At 39.0% G+C, this 18,911-nt stretch overlaps 2 protein-coding genes across 17 annotated transcripts in view; both read right to left on the reverse strand.

The window, feature by feature from the left end:
• Positions 1-8,389, reverse strand: part of CCNDBP1 (cyclin D1 binding protein 1) — a 70,307-nt gene extending 61,918 nt beyond the window's left edge. For 8 of the 9 annotated variants that reach the window (XR_006203616.1, XR_006203613.1, XR_006203614.1 and 5 more), the window contains exons 1-9: positions 8,175-8,388; positions 7,939-7,998; positions 7,561-7,640; positions 4,117-4,198; positions 3,280-3,376; positions 3,027-3,100; positions 2,154-2,230; positions 1,554-1,834; positions 405-465 (exon numbers count right to left, since the gene is read on the reverse strand). Coding sequence is in view for 5 of the 9 variants with exons in the window: in XM_042942240.1 (XP_042798174.1) it covers positions 405-465; positions 1,554-1,834; positions 2,154-2,230; positions 3,027-3,100; positions 3,280-3,376; positions 4,117-4,198; positions 7,561-7,640; positions 7,939-7,998; positions 8,175-8,283 (921 nt within the window). In the remaining 4 variants the exon portion in view is untranslated. Of the gene's footprint in view, positions 1-404; positions 466-1,553; positions 1,835-2,153; positions 2,231-3,026; positions 3,101-3,279; positions 3,377-4,116; positions 4,199-7,560; positions 7,641-7,938; positions 7,999-8,174 lie in introns of all 9 variants that reach the window. The other variant, XM_042942239.1, reaches the window with a different exon arrangement.
• A 175-nt stretch (positions 8,390-8,564) lies between these two features.
• TMEM62 (transmembrane protein 62) overlaps positions 8,565-18,911 on the reverse strand; it is a 45,761-nt gene continuing 35,414 nt past the window's right edge. For 7 of the 8 annotated variants that reach the window (XM_042942247.1, XM_042942253.1, XM_042942252.1 and 4 more), the window contains 5 exons: positions 18,573-18,686; positions 16,625-16,709; positions 15,011-15,115; positions 12,917-13,035; positions 8,566-9,404 (listed from right to left, as the gene is read on the reverse strand). In XM_042942247.1, coding sequence (XP_042798181.1) covers positions 9,078-9,404; positions 12,917-13,035; positions 15,011-15,115; positions 16,625-16,709; positions 18,573-18,686 — 750 coding nt within the window. In that variant the 3' untranslated portion in view covers positions 8,566-9,077. Of the gene's footprint in view, positions 9,405-12,916; positions 13,036-15,010; positions 15,116-16,624; positions 16,710-18,572; positions 18,687-18,911 lie in introns of all 8 variants that reach the window. The other variant, XM_042942245.1, reaches the window with a different exon arrangement.

The following is an 18,911-nucleotide window of genomic DNA, read 5'->3' on the forward strand; positions in this document are numbered from 1 at the left end:
TAAATCACCCAATGTGTTTATATTAGAACAGAGTATGTTTCTGGAACACTTGGTTTTGCCTACACCAGAAATCAGGCATTTACAACTTCAGGTTGAGAAGATACTAAAGTACTGTGGTAAATCAAACTTTCTTTTTCAAAGTAGCATTTTCTAAGGTCTTTGGGTTTTTCTAAGTGACTGCCCAAGAGGTTATGGAAGAGAGTAGTACCAGAACTCATGGCTATTAGAATTCAACTTCAATAAATATTTATCAGGCAGAAATACATGTAAGAACTGTGACATTATTGTTGTACTGGCATCCTAGTGTAACAAATAAATATGTTTCCTATAGCTTAAAGGAAATATTAGTAATTAGGGAAATTCTACATTTAGGTCAGTAGCTATTCCCTCAAGTTGGTACTTACATTGATTCGCACAGTCAAGTGGCACATAGGTGGGTATATACTCAGAGCTAAATCATCCACACTAAGGACAGAAAGCAAAAATAACCATTAACAAAAAAAGGAACAAAGCTGAACTGGGTGGTTTTCAGTACACAATTAAGGCATGAGAGAATGTGAGAAATGTCCCATAAATGCCTATTAATTCCTTAAATTGAGCAACCAGAATCAATTCAACTGATATGTACTAAATATCTACTTACCCCATTTCCCTAGGAATCTGGGGGGAAAAACTCCCTTGGCCTATATGTTAGGACATGATTAATTCAGTTAAAAATGGGAGGATGTGAAACCATCAATTTAATAACTGTGGAGTTCATCCATGGATGTCACTCAAGTGGGCATGACTTTACCCAAGTGATGCAATTTAGTACCACTAATAATGGGACAAACTAACATTATGCACCTGCCCAATATGATACAACGAGAAGCACAAAATACTCAAATATGTGATCGCCTTGCCAAAAAAATATTTAACCTGAATATAATCTATAATCCTTGCCAAAAAAATATTTAACTTGAATATAATCTATAATCATACAAAAGACAATCACATGAATCCAGATTTTTGGATATTCTGTGAGACAACTGACCTAGATTCTTGGATAGGAACTGTTATAGTTGCAAGAGACTACAACCAAACCAGACTACTGCAAGAGATGACAACCAAATGCACTGTGACACTATGACAGACCCCTTGATAAAAAAAAAAAAAAAGGCTTTAAAATACATTTTAGAGACAAATGGGGACATTTGAATAGTAACTATTTTCTATTCAACGTTATATTTCGCAGATATAATAATAATGTCTGTTCTTAGAGATACATGCTGAGTATTTAGGGGTGAAATGTCACTGATGTCTGCAACTTACTCTCAAATGGTTCAGGAGAAAAATGGCACATCTAATCCATTGAGAAATAAACCAATATTGAAAAAAATGTGAGCAGGTGAACATAGATGAAGGATACATGGATGTTCAATGCAATACTTTTATCAACTTTCCTGTAGGTCGAAAATGTTCAAAATAAAAAACTGGGGGAAAAGCTTAAGGTGACAACACAAGCTGAGGTCACATGCTGCTGCTCACATGTTTCAAGTGGGGATTCCACTTACCTAGGGCTGATCTCGTCAGAGATATCCACAATGTCGTCCAGTTGGGCCACCTGATCCTTCTTCCCATTCTCTGCCACTGAGATCCGGATTTTCTTCAGGCAGGCTTTTGATGCTCTCACCAGTGCAAGGCATGGGATTATGAGCTCTTGATCCTCCTCTGACCAATATAAGTCCCGATTGTTTGGATACCCCAACCCATCATCCTCTTCATCACCGTGGTTATCAGAGTTGTCCTCAGTGTCATTCAGGAGGCCACAGTACGGGTCACATTCTTCCACGGCCTAAGACATGCCATGATATATTTGAATGCCAAAAAAAACCCAAAAAACAAAAAACCAAGGCTTTTACACTTTCAGCATCATGTCTGAGTTATCCCCAAACCTCAGCCAGCTACTTCACTAATGGCTACAGAGTTCAAGCACCCTGTTCTCACTCCCCTTGCCCAGCAGTAGACAGAGGGGAGTGGTACTAAATCACACACTGGTGTGGGTAGGAGATGGGAGTTGAAAGCCAGGAGTGAAGATGGGACTTATTGAGTTAATGCTCAGGACATTTCCTTTCTTTATAGTATCATCTATGATCATGGAGTTGTCCCCTCACCTGCTCCATTTCCTCATGTGCATCCTTCACAAAATCCACATTCTTCGTCAGCATTGAAAGGGCTGCAGCTTTGTTATCTACGAGTGAAAAATCAGAAGCACTAGAATTAGAGGAGAAACCCAACAATTCTGTGAAGTCTGCAAATGGCAACCAATGGTGTTCCCATTTGTGAAGAGTGCCAAGGATAGTCAACAAGAGCAGTGGTTTAATAAAATTTTTCTCATATTCATCCTCTGGGTAACCAGAGGAGTTAAAAAGCTTTTCATCATTCACCACTAGAAGAAATAAAATGGTAACATGATGTTCCTCTTCATGGTCCTCTTGACAAACACTGCTTTTGGCCCAGCTGGCACTACCTCATAGGGGCTTCAGTGTGTCCCATAATACTGCTCCTGGGGCAGGACCAGGAGAACAAATCACATTTGTTCAACAAGACACGGCCACAGAAAGAGGGCTAAAAACGTATGAGAACTAGGTCGCCTGGGTGGTTTAGTTGGTTAAGTGTCCGGCTTTAGCTCAGGTCATGATCTCATGGTTCGTGGGTTTGAGCCCCATGTCAGGCTCTGTGCTGACAGCTCAGAACCTGGAGCCTGCTTCAGATTCTGTGTCTCCGTATCTCTCTGCTCCTTCCCTGTTCACACTCTTTTTGTCGCAAAAATAAATAAACATTAAAAAAAATTTTTTTTAAGTATAAGAGCTAAAAAGACTGTCAAAAAATGTTAATACCTATTTTTTGATGTTACTGATAAACTATATGCATTCCACTAAGTTGTAAGTTAAAATATACACATGCTACAAAACTACAAACTAGATATGAGAGAACTATCTGCTTTGGCCAGCAGAGTCAACAGCCCATTTCCCACTCTCACCCACCTCTTGGTATCTGAGGAACCTGCTGGCATGCAGTCCAGACACTGTTGTAGGAAATAAGGTCATTGTTCTCTGAGCTGGGGAAAGGAATCAATAAGGATATATGAATAACCAATGTTCCTCTCTCCTAAAAAAGAATGATCTTGCTCAACATCATTCTCAGCTATTAGTAACTTTGCTGTTGAAATGAGTTTTTTTTCCGCTCCCTGAAGCAAGGAACCCCATTAACTGATAAACCCAATTGTAGCATCACTACCTCTGAGTTGGAGTCATGAAAAGCACATCCATAAGTTGAGCCATGCCATCTACGATGTCCAGAGTGGTGCTTCGTACCAGCTTTCTCAGAGTGATTCCTGTAGCCAAACCCAAAGACTAAGCAGCCTGGTCTCCTTTCTGGAAGTCACCATCTGCTTTCTTGAGAGTTTAAGCCCTTCAGAACTTAAAGTAATGTGAGTACCAACACAAAACTCAGGTCTTATGTATTTCCCCATGTCTTTTTCTTGCTCCTCCCACCATTTCTGAGTAGTGCTCTCCAAAAGAGATCTGGAACAAAATACTTCCATGACAGCATGTATCCATTCGTTAAGGTCAATGGTCCCTTGGCAACTGTGGCTGAAACACTTGAAGTTTAAACTATCTCTGAGTAACCCTAAAGATCCATGAGACATGCATTCATTTATAATTTTGGCATGGTTATAATCAAGGCATTACCCTACAGGCAGGGCTGGAGGTCACTTAACTTGTAAAGGAGCTCAGAAACAGTGTGTGATGTCATATGGGTGGAGACCGGGGAGGCCCCTATAGATCCAGCATCTATAGTGGTTATAATGGGTTAGAGGGGGAGGAGCCAGTGAAAACTAAAAACCTTTGAGTCAGGCAAAGCAGGGAAGATGGTAACACAGCATCCATATCTTAGCATAAAGCATTATTTATGGAGGTCACTGATATTATATTATCTTTGAGGGCATTTTACGTGAGCAAGTTACACTACATGCTCAAATTGAAGAAAAGGTAATAGTCTCAGGACAGAAGCTGTCATATTAGCAAAGATCTGATCTATAAATCAAACATTTATGTGTATACAGTGGCTTACCCTGATTCTTGGGAAGTGAATAATATACTGCAATCATTGCCTTGATGGCAGCACGGACTTGTTCACAGAACCTCTGTGTTTCCTATGAGGCAATGGATCAATTTCAGAATGAAAAAAAAAGAAATGGATTAGATTCATCAGTCCATTTGCTGTAGAAGAGAGCAGACATCTGTACAGCATCATCTATAAACATTTTCTGTAGTCCTATTCTGAGTTAGGAATTGAACTATTCTCAGCACATAGCAGAGAGGAATTAGCTGGCCCCGTGACTGAGCTGACAACTCAATAAAACATTAAGGAACATCAGGAAAAACTTATTCCTAATATTTTACATCCCAAGATACTCATGATCTGCTGTGAAGTATTCACCATATCTTAGACCAGGAGTTGGCAACTATGGCCCACGGGCCAAATTAGGCCCACTGACAGTTTTTAGAAATAAAGTGTTACTGGCACACAGCCACACTCATTTACATATTATCTATAACTGTGTTCACATTACAAGGGCAGAGTTAGGTAGCTGGCCTGCAAAGCCTAAAATACTTACTGTTTGGCTTTTTACAGAAAAATCTGCCAACCCTATCTTAGACCATTAACCAGGTGTCTGATCTCTTGCTCTCTCACACACACACCTAAAAGAAATTAGCATGGACTCTACAAGGTTGACTATTTTCCTTCTAAGCAGTCACTGGCTTTCTCCTGTCTTCCTTGTCCTCATTTTTCCGCTATATTCTAAGCCAGTGCTACATAAAATGTGGTCCACTGATTGGGGCCAGTCCATGAATTGTTATCAGTCTGGGATGGTGGGTAAGTACAATGTGTGAGAATAAGTGTTTAAAGCTTTATATTCATCCTCTGGGTAACCAGAGGCAATTGACATTGCTTCAACATCCAAACACATAAAAAACAAAGCCATACTTCTGTAGGACTAACATGTTAAGATCCTAAGGAAGCAATCATGATTCAAACACACATAATTCAAACAAAACCAAATTCTAACTTTTTTTTTTTTGTAAATTTTTTTTTAATGTTTATTTACTTTTGAGACAGAGAGAGACAGAGCATGAACGGGGGAGGGTCAGAGAGAGAGAGGGAGACACAGAATCTGAAACAGGCTCCAGGCTCTGAGCTGTCAGCACAGGGCCTGACGCGGAGCTCGAACTCACGAGCTGTTGAGATCATGACCTGAGCTGCAGTCGGACGCTTAAGCGACTGAGCCATCCAGGTGCCCCCAAATTCTAACTTTTTAACTGTAAGTGAAACCAATGTCGGAGGCATGTACAGAAAAATAGTTCATGCTGCCTCCTCATGGTATCCTATCAACTGTGAATATTAGCAGCGAATCCCAAATATATTTGAAAGAAAAGAGACAACAGGTAAGGTAATAGTCATACTCCCCTTGAAATAAATACTGACTTCCTTGCACAAATCTTTTAAAATGCTCTCAAATAATTCATTTCTTATTTTCTCATCATAGATCTCTAGGGTATTTAGGGGGAGAGTTTATCATTGTAGGTGCAGCAAAGGAATATTTTTTCATTTTGAAACATCTGGATATATAGACTGAGAAAGAAAATGAAACTTTATGAAAAACAAATAAGGTAATGAATATGCCATTTTAAAATAACCTGATTCCCAAATTAAGTATACCTCATTCTAGAAAAACTGGCAATAAAGCACACCTGGTTATAACACCATGTTTATTTTCCTCAGTTTTATAATAAGAGGTTATTTATTTATTTTTTTCTTTTTTTATATGAAATTTATTGTCAAACTGGTTTCCATACAACACCCAGTGCTCATCCCAACAGGTGCCCTCCTCAATAGCCATCACCCACCCTCCCCTCTCTCCCACCCCCCATCAACCCTCAGTTTGTTCTCAGTTTTTAAGAGTCTCTTATGGTTTGGCTCCCTCCCTCTCTAACTTTTTTTTCCTGCCCCTCACCCATGGTTTTCTGTTAAGTTTCTCAGGATCCACATAAGAGTGAAAACATGTGGTATCTGTCTTTCTCTGTATGACTTATTTCACTTAGCATAACACTCTCCAGTTCCATCCACGTTGCTACAAAAGGCCAGATTTCATTCTTTCTCATTGCCAAGTAGTATTCTAATGTGTATATAAACCACAATTTCTTTTTCTTTTTTTTTTCAATATATGAAATTTATTGTCAAATTGGTTTCCATAATAAGGGGTTATTTAAAAATGCATAAATTCTTGCTCCAGAAATTCCACTTCTGGGATTTTTTTTTTTTTTTTTTTTTTTTTTTTTTTTTTGCTGATATACATGCATACACAAAGACTGTATTAGGCAATTTACCACAGCATTGTTTATAATAGTTACAAGTCTAAGCTGGAAACAGCTTAGATGTTCACATAAAGTACCAGTTAAATAAATTATGGTTATAACAACTCTACTGAATACTATGCAGCATTACAAAGAACTGAGCAACTTTATATGTGCTGCTAAGAATCAATTTGAAGGGCAACTGGGTAGCTCAGTCGGTTAAGCGTCCAACTTCCGATCACGGCATGATCTCACGTTTTGTGAGTTTGAGCCTGCATCAGACTCTGTGCTGATAGCCCAGGGTCTGGAGCTTGCTTTGGAGTCTGTGTTTCTCTCTTTCTTTCTGCCCCTCCCCTGGTTGTGCTCTCTCTCTCTCTCAAAAATCAATAAATAAACATTAAAAAAAATCAATTTGCAGGCCATGTTAATTTTTTTTAAAGGAAGGTCCAGAAAAGTGTGTATGGTATCCTAACATTTGTGTAAAAAGAAGCAGGCATATACATGTAAGTGTGTACATGCATCAAACACATATGGAACAATACAAAAGGAACCGGGGAGGGGGGATATAAACTTTTCAGCACACTTAACTTTGACATCTTCTGAATTTATACTGTTAATATGTTACTGATTAAATATAAAAAGTAATTCAATATAAAGAGTATTGTGTAGTATAACAGAAAAGGTGTAGTTTAGACATCAGATAGACCCTAATTTAAATCCTAGCTCCACTGCTTATTTACCTGAGCCTATAAGCCTGCTTACTCAGCTGTCAGATGGGAATCATGGATGTGAAAACACCTAGCAAACAGCAAGTGCTTAAAAAAAAAAAAAAAAAAAAAAAAAAAAAAAAAAAAAAATATATATATATATATATATATATATATATATATATATATATATATATATATATATCAGAAAGGAAATAACCAGGATGAACTTCGCATTGAACCAATACCTATTTAGAAGATCTGCCTAGTCCAGGTAAGGAAGGCACTTGGCAATTTGGTCTTCACAAGAATCCTGTGAGGTGAGAACTGCCATCTTATTTAACAGGTGTGGAAAATAAATCCCCTGGCTTGAGTGGAAAAGGTGGAAAGAAAATGATTGGATTCCTAATGAATAACGAGGCAGCACAAAAATTCCAAAAAGTAAAGCCCACCTGTGGAGAGGGCAGTGGAAGATGAGAGAAGACTTCGGTCAGAGTCGTAGCTTCCCTTGACACGTTCACAGCTGCCTCATCTGTGGGATGACAGAGGAGGCTGGAGCCAACATGTTAGCGCCAAAAAGATAAGCCTGCAGCTGCAGCTGCAGCAGGGACTTTGCGGATGATGCGTTTCCTCTCAACCCTTATCGGCTGAGAAGCCTCAAAAACACCTCCCCAAATCTATGTTTTATATTCCAACTTCCTAAGTGCTCAGGATGAGGAAGGTGAGGTATCCCCACCGAGAGGATGCGGCAGGGCAAAAGCGGGAGGGAAAAAGGGCTAGGACACAGGAAGGGATGAAAAATGCAAGTCCCCAACAGGAGAGGCACTCACTGAGTCTCCTCCAAAACGTCTCAGGATTAAACTCCTTGGTGGTCTCCAGGGCTTCGCCGACTAGTGGGTGTGGCACGCGGGCCAGGCGAGGGGCAAAAGGAAGAGCAGAGATAAGCGAGGCCACTCCCGGCCCCCACCTTCTCCGCCCGTGTCCCCGCCCCCGCCGGCGCCACAGTCGGCCTGTTCCCTAACCAAGCCCGCCCCTGCCGTCGCCCGTCCCAACGGCATCAGCTCACCCCGCACTCCAGGTATCAGCAGCCGCAGCTCCTCTGCCAAGTGCCGGATCTGCTCCAAAGGCGGAGCTAGGGTGGGGACCGCCGCTGTAGGCGCGGCTGCGTTCGCCATCTCAGAAGATTGCCTGGAACTTCCAAACAAAGGCGGCCACGGAAGCTGCCGAGCCGCTCTGCTTGTGGGCGTTCTACTTCCGGGAGTCACGGACCCGGGTTCGTTTCCGGCAACAACAACCCACCCCGCCCCAGAGGCTGGGTCACACCTGTGCTCCTCCCCCAAGGCCCGGCCACGCCTCCTCCCGCCCAGAGGCCGGGCCCCACCCACCCACCCACCCACCCACCCACACACACACACACACACAACTCAGTCAGAGTTCTTACCCATCATTCATTTATTTGATTAGATTGAAAAAAAAAAGAAAAAACCACCTAAAGAACCAGAGAGCCCATAACCTCGAGGGAAAAGAAGACTGGGAGCTAGTACCTCAAGGGTAGTCAGGGTAGGGCCCAAGTTCACACTGGTTCCCTGCCCCTAAAGTGGCACCCTTCACAGCTGCGGAGTTCCACACACTGTGCTAGGTACTTTACGTGAAGTAACCGTAAAAAATACAGTGGGCTTCTGATACAACCATTCACACACCCAGCCCCTGCCCTGTGGATCTCCTGATTAGGACTTTCTCTTCACAAAAGTAAATCAACTCTTTGCCTTCTTGGAGAAGGAAGGAATCATGGCATTATTTAGAGATTTTTCTGCAGTCCATTCTGCAGGAATCAGTAGTGGGTAATCCTCCCCAACTCCCAGGTGTCCAAGGTGCAGCAGCTCCCTGAAGCCTGCCCACCAACACTGGCCTTCCACCTGCTGCTGGGCCAGGGGCCTGGGCTACAGAGGCAGATGGTGAGGCATGGCCTTTAGGAGCTTAAGTGGCTTTTTAACTGCGCTATGAAGGTTCCAAGCTTGGTAGAGTTCAGTGTCCACACACAACGAATGATAACAGGTGTCAACAGTGTCAACCAGGTCCGCAAAGGGGAGAAGAAAAAAGCTAGAGTGCCATATGTCATATGAAGAAAATAGCAGGAATAAATCTGCCAGATGTACAGCAGTAACATAAGTAGGTGAACAGGTATAACCTTCAAGTATTTGCCTTGACGGAGATGGGACCGAAAGTTGTGACCAAAGCACCGCTGCAACAAGCTCCAACACAGGTAAACCATCAAGGGGATGTTAAAAAATGCCAGCTGGAAAGAGAAGCAGAACAGGGTATTATCTTATTAGCAAGACCTTAGGGGGCCAGGTCTCATTAACACATTATTGGTGGCTCCTAACAATATGTTGCTCTCTTTCTTGGGGGTTGATTCTCTGATTGTTTATGCTTCAATCACAGTTGCTTATAACACTCAGCAAGAGGTGACTTATAGTTAGTTGTACATTTGCCTGTATCCTTTTGTTCATCTTAAAAGTAGGTATCATTTATGTTGAAGCCCTCAGTAATGTTTAAGCTGGAAATGAACTGAGTATATGTACATACATACACACACTCCTTTTTAGCAGAGTGAGGGGGGACGTAGGCATCACTATTTTTTTTAATCTCTTATTTTATTATTCTTTAAAAAAATTTTTTTTTTACATTTATTTTTGAGAGAGTGAGACAAAGTGAGAGTGGGGGGAGGGGCAGAGAGCGGGAGACACAGAATCAGAAGCAGGCTCCAGGCTGTGAGCTGTCGGCACAGAGCCTGACGTGAGGCTCAAACCCACAAACCATGAGATCATGACCTGAGCCTAAGTCGGACACTTAACAGACTGAGCCACCCAGGAGCCCTATTCTTTTTTTTTTTTTTTAAAGTAAACTCTACACCACACATGGTGCTCAAACTCATGACCCCAAGATCAAGAGTTGCATGCTCCACCACCTGAGCCAGTCAGGTTCCCCCATTATCTCTGTATTTTAAAAGTTTATTTATTTATTTGGGGTGGGGGGGGGGAGGAGAAGAGGGGATGAGTGGGGAGGGGGAAAGAGCAAGGGAGCGAAAGAATCCCAGGCAGGCTCTGTGCTGTCAGCTCAGAGCCCAACACGGATCTCAATCTCATGAACAGTGAAATCATGACCTGAGCTGAAATCAAGAGTTGGATGCTTAAGCAACTGAGCCACCCAGGTGCCCCATGTATTTTTAATTGAAGTAGCATGCTGAATACTGGAACGCGAATCAGAAGATTTAAGTTATAATTCAAATTTAGCTGCCGTGTGATTCATTCATTCATTCACCAAATAATTACTGTGCTCCCAATACATGGCAGGCACTGTGATAGGCTCTAGGCTGAGGACACACTGGTGAACAACTTAGAAAGGATGCATCATAGAGCTTACACTCTAACAGAGAGAGAGAGAGAGAGAGAGAGAGAGAGAGAGAGAGAGAGAGACCAAAAAAATAATCATTATAGATTGTGATAAATTCAATGAAGGAAATAACTGGGTCACAAGAGGGTAACTGAGAGATGGGTTTGCTGAGGCCTGAAGAACAGGAATGACTCAGGGGAATGAAGTGCATTCCAGGCAGAAGACACAAATATAAACCCCTGAGGTGGGAGAGGTCTTAGCCTATTTAAGGCCCACGAACATGGAATATGATGAGTGGGATGGAAATTAGGGCAGTCAGCGGGACCAAGATCATGTCACGACTCTGCTTAAAGGTCTTTAAGCTCAGGAGTGAGCTGATTAAGCTTTTGAAAGGACAACAGTGGACACTGTGTGGCAAACTGACAGTAGGGAGGCAAAAGCAGCAGTGGGAAGACTAGCCTGAGGGTCACTGCAGTAGCCCAGACAAGAAATAATTATGAGTTAGACTAATGTGGTGGTAACAGAGATGGAAAGAATTGATGGATTCAAGATATGCATTGGAGGGAGATCAAACAAGAGATTACTTGCTAATGAATTAATACAGCATATTACAAGGAAAGGGAAAAATTAAGGATACATTCTAGAAAAACTAGGTAAATGGTGGAGCCATTTATTGAAATTGGAAAGAAATGAGGGAGGAACAGGTTTGGGGTAGAAACTAAAGTTCCTATTAGACATGTAATATTGAGGATGGCTGCTAGAGATTTAAGGAAAGATGTGAAATGGCAGTTGGATATATAGGCACCTGAAGTGCAGAGAACAAGTCAAGGGTAGGGATAATAGGTTTGGGAGCCACAGGCCTAGATGATACATAAAATCCAGTATTAGTGTACTATTTATTAAAATATGAATATAAACACCACCTTTTAGTAAGGCTCAGGTTTTACTTGTTGTAAGAGTACTCCTGAGAGACAGCCTCCTTACGTATTTATGTAATAATACATAAAAGAGAACTGAACCAGACTCGGGACCTATGCACACATAAAATGCTGCTATACCAGCAGCACTTTCAACAATAGCCAAATTATGGAAAGAGCCTAAATGTCCATCAACTGATAAATGGATAAAGAAGGTGTGGTTTATATATACTATGGAATACTACTTGGCAACGAGAAAGAATGAAATGTGGCCATTTGCAGCAACGTGGATGGAACTGGAGGGTATTATGCTAAGTGAAATAAGTCAGTCAGAGAAAGACAGATACCATATGTTTTCACTCATATGTGGATCTTGAGAAACTTAACCGAAGACCATGGGGGAGGGAAAGGGGGAAAAAAAGCTACAGACAGGAAGGGAGGCAAACCATAAGAGACTCTTAAATACTGAGAACAAAATGAGGGTTGATGGGGGGTGGGAGAGAGGGGAAAGTGGGTGATGGGCATTGAGGAGGGCACTTGTTGGGATGAGCACTGGGGTTGTATGGAAACCAATTTGACAATAAGTTATATTAAAAAGAATAAATACTTCAACCTAAAAAAATTAAGTAAAATAAAATAAAATAAAAATAAAATAAAATAAAATAAAATAAAATAAAATAAAATAAAATACTGCTATACCAAGAATGTTGTGGTCTTTGGTCAGTGTTTACTAGGCAGAAGTCTTCCCTCTTTGTCTATAATCCTGCTGATTATGCTTTATTGCCCTGTTATGAGGCTGTTAACTCATTTTTAACAATGTTTTTGGATCTCTTCCCAAACATGAGATCATCATTTGAGATTTTAGTACCTTAGTCCCATTAGGTGAGTAAAATAAATAAATAGGTAAATACTTTTCAAACCTATATACAGAGATTTGCTACAGGTCAGTTTTTTATTTGTGTGTTTGCTTTAAAGGAATTTTAATCCAAATGTAAACCTAACCTATCAATGTTTTCCCAAACAAGTATGCTGCTAAGACATCACTAAAAAGCCTAGGCCTAGTTCTTACCCAGTGCAGCTTCCACGGGATAATTAACCCATTTTGTGTGTGTCTATTTTTCCTTTCTTCCCTCTAAAACATTTTCCTTCTTCATTATCATAATCAATTTTGGTTTACTTATATTTATTCTACTATAAGTCCCATATTTCATTTTTTATCAATGGAAAAACACAGTAAAAAAAACTACAAAAACAAAAATCTATTTCACTTTTTATAAACCCTGACTGCAAAATGTATTTTAGATGTTTATTAGAGAGTAGTGGAACAGCGAGCTTAAGAAGCACTCAAAAACAAATAAAACAACAAATATTAAAGATTACCCTGCCAGTAAATTAGAAAATATGATCTATAGTGTTTGAGACTGGATTTAATTCAAAACTGTTATGCAATTAGTCCAAAAAGCCAAGATGTTTTAAAATTCCATTTCTGACTTCTTACCTGCAGAATTCCAACTATAAATGTTAGGCTGCCTTGTAGGAAATGTCCATCAACAAAGATCCCAAAGGAAAAGCAGCAACCCAACTTGCCTTCAATGATTTCACCAACAAACCATGGTCCTGAAAGAGGCAATGGACAGGAAAGCAGAAGATTAAATAACTGTGATCATGATTATATACATCACGAGGTACATTTATGGGAATAATAAGTGTGAGAGTAGTCATCTATAAGCATTGTACTAGTGGGGCGCCTGGGTGGCTCAGTCGGTTAAGCATCCGACTTTGGCTCAGGTCATGATCTCACAGTTTGTGAGTTTGAGCCCCGTGTTGGGCTCTGTGCTGACAGCTCAGAGACTGGAGCCTGCTTTGGGTTCTGTGTCTCCTCTCTCTGCCCCTCCCCGACTTGTGCTCTGTCTCTCATAAATAAATAAATGTAAAAAAGAAATTTAGAAGCATTGTACCGGCATAGCTTTTTTTCTTTGCTAATCTCTACGTTGTACCCTATGTCCTAGCTAGCCAACCATTTGCTCCTTTGCTCCGTAATTGTCTAATTATAAAATCGTCTGAGTACATGCTGTACCCGAATAGATTCCAGAAACACATTGGAGTACATTCAGAAACTTTAGAAGATTCTGTTGCAATAGTAACCTAATATAATGCATTACCATTTCCTTTAAGAAGCAAAGTGTATGGGAACTAATTTTCTAGGTAACTACTATTTACTCCTTTAAGCAATAAACTTCAACCACTTTGATCTTTCTAAAATGGACTTCTTCTCTTTTTATTAATATTAATGAAGTATTTTGACCTTTACTTGCTGACCCAAGCCATTACTTTGTACATCAACTACACATTCAAGGTTAACATGTACAAAATTTAACTTGCTTTTCATTTAGAATGTCAGAATGACTTTTCTCTCTGCCCTATTATTTACTTCCCCTTCTCAGTGTGTAGGTTTCTGGAACTACTATATTGTCAAGAATGATTAATGGACAGTCAAGACTTCCGTTCTCAAAATGCAAATACCATCATTTGCTGGTAATATTAGGGTTCAGCTTTAAAAAGTCATAGGTAATTTTTTCAGATGTATATTATTTAACCTCCAATGGATACAGAGTCTAAAAAAGTTTTCCCTGCAAGTTTCAACTTTTAAACATGGAGCAAAATTCAGCCCATTTAATGTTTTCTTTTACAGCCAGGAACCAAATCACTTGCTTTACCTTCTAGTGCAAGATAAGTGTCTAAAATAGCTTCAACCTAGCTTAGAACAAGGAAACTGACCTCCAAAGGACCATCTGCCATAGTTTGTTACACAGAATTCTAAAGTGTTATATATTTTTTAATTTAACTACTTTCTGTTCTCTGGTGGGAGTTTACTAGTGAGCAAAGAAAAGTCCTGAGGTCAAATAAAAGCACAAGACTAAGTAACAAGTAGGCTAATCTACTCCTAATTGACTTTTAGTCACTAAGGAACATCAGTAAAAAGCTTTAAAAAGAGATTCACAGTGTTTTCTGTTTCCCTAAGTGGCTAAGTGACTAAGTATTGGTTATAATAATATAACAGAATAACTCGGATATGCCTGAACTCACTGCTCATCTCAGTTTCTTTCTTTTTTGAGCTGAGTGTTTAAGAGCCACACATTACTAAATATTCATTGAACTATGTATAACACATTGTGCTTAGCGCTGGGCATAGAGCACTGAACAAGACAGATTAAGACCTCAATGGATATTCTAATGAGAGAAGAGATGATTAACTCAGAAGATAATCATTATGATTATCATTATGATGATAATAAAGGGAATAAAAAGTGTGATGAAATAAAGGATAAAACTTTAAGGTAGTCAAAGAAGGTTGCTCTCTACACACTAATTCCTTAACGGTCTTCTCAGCTTAAGTTAACTCGGTGTCAACTAAATGTTCTTTAAATGTGTTAGGAAAGAACTTTATTTCCTAAGACCATGTTCCAGGAAATGATTTATACAGAAACTATGTGCTGTTCATTACATTCTCAAGAGCCTAAATGACTCTATTGTCAAAATTCTCCATATATGGCAGAATTCTCCACAATCTCAAGTTTCCTAATTGACTTACCCAGTGCTGTATATAGGGTTAGCAGCAACACAGAATAGTAGAAGATGTTTAGTTTGCTCAAGACGTGGAAGGAAAATGAGGCCAAATTTATAAATCCTGGAGACCCTAAACAGAATAAATTTGAAAAACCCAGTAAGCACACATACAGTTCATTTTCTAGAAGACTTCCATGGACTATTATACATTCAGCAAATCTTTTGTTATATGATAACTATACAGATGATGCCACTTTAAATTCAGAAGTTGGCGGGAATTCTGATAAGCCAGTTCACTTAGAATTGTAGAATGTAGGAAGTTCAAAGCAATGGTATAGCTGTGAGACACACATGTGCACACACGCACACATATGCATGTGCACATACCTTTTTCCATGATTAAACATGTAGGTTTGAAATATAGTGCTATGCTCAAAATATGACAAGTCTCTGTTTTCTGTGGGATTTAGTATCCAAATGTACACACTTCCAAATGATATATGAAAAGATATCAAAAGTATATCAAAGAAATATCAAAATTTCTCCAGTCTAATATTAAGTATGAATATCTAATACTCCTCTCCCATATGTGACACAGCTCTTAACTCACAGCTATCCTCTTATTCCATTTGAAAGAGATCTCTAAAGCTCTTCAAATTAACTTCTCTTAAAATATAGTGCCAAAAGTGCCAAGTGTTTGGGCTTCACACAGAGAAGGTCCATTCTGTGGCCACAGACTAAAGGACCACAGATCCTCAAGGGAGGAGAAAGTGTATATACATTTGCAGTGGTTACATAAGCAAGGTGACTGACCAACTACAGCATTAATTTTCAGGAAGGACGATAGGGATTCAAAGAAACAAGAGTTCATTATGATCTGGAATGGAGAAAATTGTATGAAAAAGAGGGGTTGAGGTGAGCCCTAAAGGAAGGTAAGATTTAGATAAGTTTATAAAAATGAATTAGAGATAATAGCCTAGGCAAAAGCCCAGAAGCAGAAATGAATATGGTATGTGTAGAGAACAGTGAAAAATTATCCAGGCTAAAATATAGGTAACTGGTTGAAGATATGGCTAATTAGATAGGACCTGACTGTGGAGGATCTTCAATATTTGGCAGAGATGTGTGCTCATTTTGAGCTATATTGTGATATCTACCCCCCCCCCCCCGCCCCGATTCTGGTTGAGCTTCATATTATTGCAATGTAGCACCAAAAACCTGAATTTTTTAAAAAAGATCAAGTAGTGTGGAAAACGTGTAAGTTTGAAGACTGCACCTCACAGAGCTCAGGCAAAGACAATTTATGTTGGTATTTATATTGGTGGTGGTGAGCACATTATATGACACTTTAAAATGAAGTCTCCTGGGGCGCCTGGGTGGCTCCATCGGTTAAGTGTCCCACTTCAGCTCAGGTCATGATCTCACGGTCCATGGGTTCAAGCCCTGCGTCGGGCTCTGTGCTGACAGCTCAGAGCCTGGAGCCTGCTTCGGATTCTGTGTCTCCCTCTCTCTCTGACCCTCCCCCATTCATGCTCTGTCTCTCTCTGTCTCAAAAATAAACATTAAAAAAAATTTTTTTTAATAAAAAAAATAAAAAAATAAAATGAAGTCTCCTAAGAATAAAAGGAGCCATGACTACCTTTATGCTCTGGATATCCTTGACACCTAAAAGTAATGAGAATGGTGAGCTGGACCAACACAATCATCACAAAAAGGACCCGGGCCTGCAGAGAAATCAACGTTAATGTAAAACAGATACAGGGGTGCAACTTCATTTAAGGTTTTTAAAATGGCCTCATTAACAAAAGTGGAAATGACATCACTACCAGAAATAACTATATAAGAAAAATATACGACCAAAGAGAATCAAAACAACTGATCCATCAAAAAAGAAAATTATAGATTGCCTCAGCATTACTCTTTCAGAATTTGGATAGTTAGACCCATATTGAAACATGGTAGTTTTATAGTTATGCGAAGTGATCAAATTAAAACAGTCCACCTTCACTGTACCCGAAGTACAATATGTTTTATAAGAATAAAGAAAAACAGTGCACAGTGCACTGCAGGCTGAGTGAACTGAGACTGCAGTTTCTTTAGCTTTCTCCAACAAGACAGCATTCACTTGGAGATTAACTCACAGTGAAGAGACATAATCTACGTTCTTGTTTCTCAAAGTATGGTGGACCCCAGATCATCATTGGGATCCCCCTGTGCCTGTTGGCAATGCAGAATCTCAGGCACTATCTCAGCCCTACTAAATCAGAACCTGTCTCTTACTCATGTTCCCTGGTGATTCAGAAGTACATCAAAGTTTTCAAAGCTGGATCTAGGTGACTACTAAAGATCCCCAAAGAAAAATAAATGACACACAAAAAACTTGTAAAAATGAGATACAAATGCTAGTCATATTCCTAAAAAGCTTAATCACACAAGTAATAAAAGTAAATTAAAATAATAATAAATTTACATTGTAAGTCTGTGATGATATATAGTAAAGCTATATATATCTAGAAGGTGAAATTAAAAGAGGCTTGAATTTTCTTCTCAACACTGTAGAGTGTGTCTTTTGACGTGTTTTTTGTCAGTACCTGGGACAGGTGAGATCTGAGGGAAAAAGAGGATACATTGCCAAGCTTCTCTGGAAGATAATTTAACAGTGCATATGAAAAACATTTTTTTTTTTAATTTTTTAAGACTATTTTAAAAATACCTTTTTATTCATCCAAGAAATATTTATCTGGGGGCCTACTCTGTGTTAGGCATCAGACAGACAAAGACCCCTGCCCTCATGGAGATTATATTTTAATGAGGGAAGATAGATGAAAAATGATGAATTTAATAAATAATTTGTGTAATTATATAAGAAAGTATAAAGAGTAATGTGTCCACTCTTTTATCTAACAATTCACTTCTAGGAATTTATCCCAAAAAACTAATATAGTTTTTAGTTGCAAGCAGCATTTATATAGTAGAGGGAAATATTGGAACCAAATGTCCAACAAGAGGTAAATGGCTAAGTAAAGGTATATTTATGACAAAAAACATCATGTTATAAAATGTAAGTTGATGTCAGAAAATAGTCATAACAAATTCCTTAGTGGAAAAAAAATTAGCAAAAGAGAATAGAAATTACCTTTTTATATTAAAGACTCATATACAAAATTTATATGAGAAAAAAACAGAGTATCATAATGACAAAAACAATGGCTATAATAGGTAGTATGATGAGTAATGTGGGCTGATTTTACTTTATTTCTAAATTTTCCAAGTTTTCTACATTAAGCATATATTATTTATGTAGAAATAAATATTATTTTTAAAAGATCCTTAATCCAATTTTATGCAGTTCCTGTAGTTCCCTTAGTTATCCTGGTTTTATGGTAGTGGTTAGAACCAGGTTCCCAAACAGGTATTAGTTGTCAATGCCTCTGCTTCTTTTAATTCAAATCAACTTTAAAGAATTTTATTCTTCTAGACAAACAACTTAGTTTTATTGATCCATCTTTCTCATTACATGATTATATGACGACTTTGGACCTACCACTAGATTGGACCGAATCTAATCTCAAGTTGAATTTACTTACCACGATGCCATGGTCAGTAAGGAGAATAAATGATGCCAGGGGATCAAATCTGAGATGAATACCCTCTTGAAGAGAAAATATGTGGTGAACACTCTTACTTTTCCCAGCAGAATCCTAGTTATAAGGAAAGCAGAGAAGTGACTCTTAGGCACATTTAAATATGTATAATGTTCCAAGATTAAGTTTCCAGTAACTTTTGTCAGTTATCTCTGACAAAGCTACATTTTTTCATTTATTTTTGCTTCTTCCTATAAGCACTTTAAATATAACTTATTTTAATGCCTGTAATTCTAGATTTAAATTGGGAATATCAGCATGTACTCACAATGTATTTTCTCT

This window comes from Panthera leo, chromosome B3 (assembly GCF_018350215.1).
Source record: "Panthera leo isolate Ple1 chromosome B3, P.leo_Ple1_pat1.1, whole genome shotgun sequence".
Classification (NCBI taxonomy): domain Eukaryota; kingdom Metazoa; phylum Chordata; class Mammalia; order Carnivora; family Felidae; genus Panthera; species Panthera leo.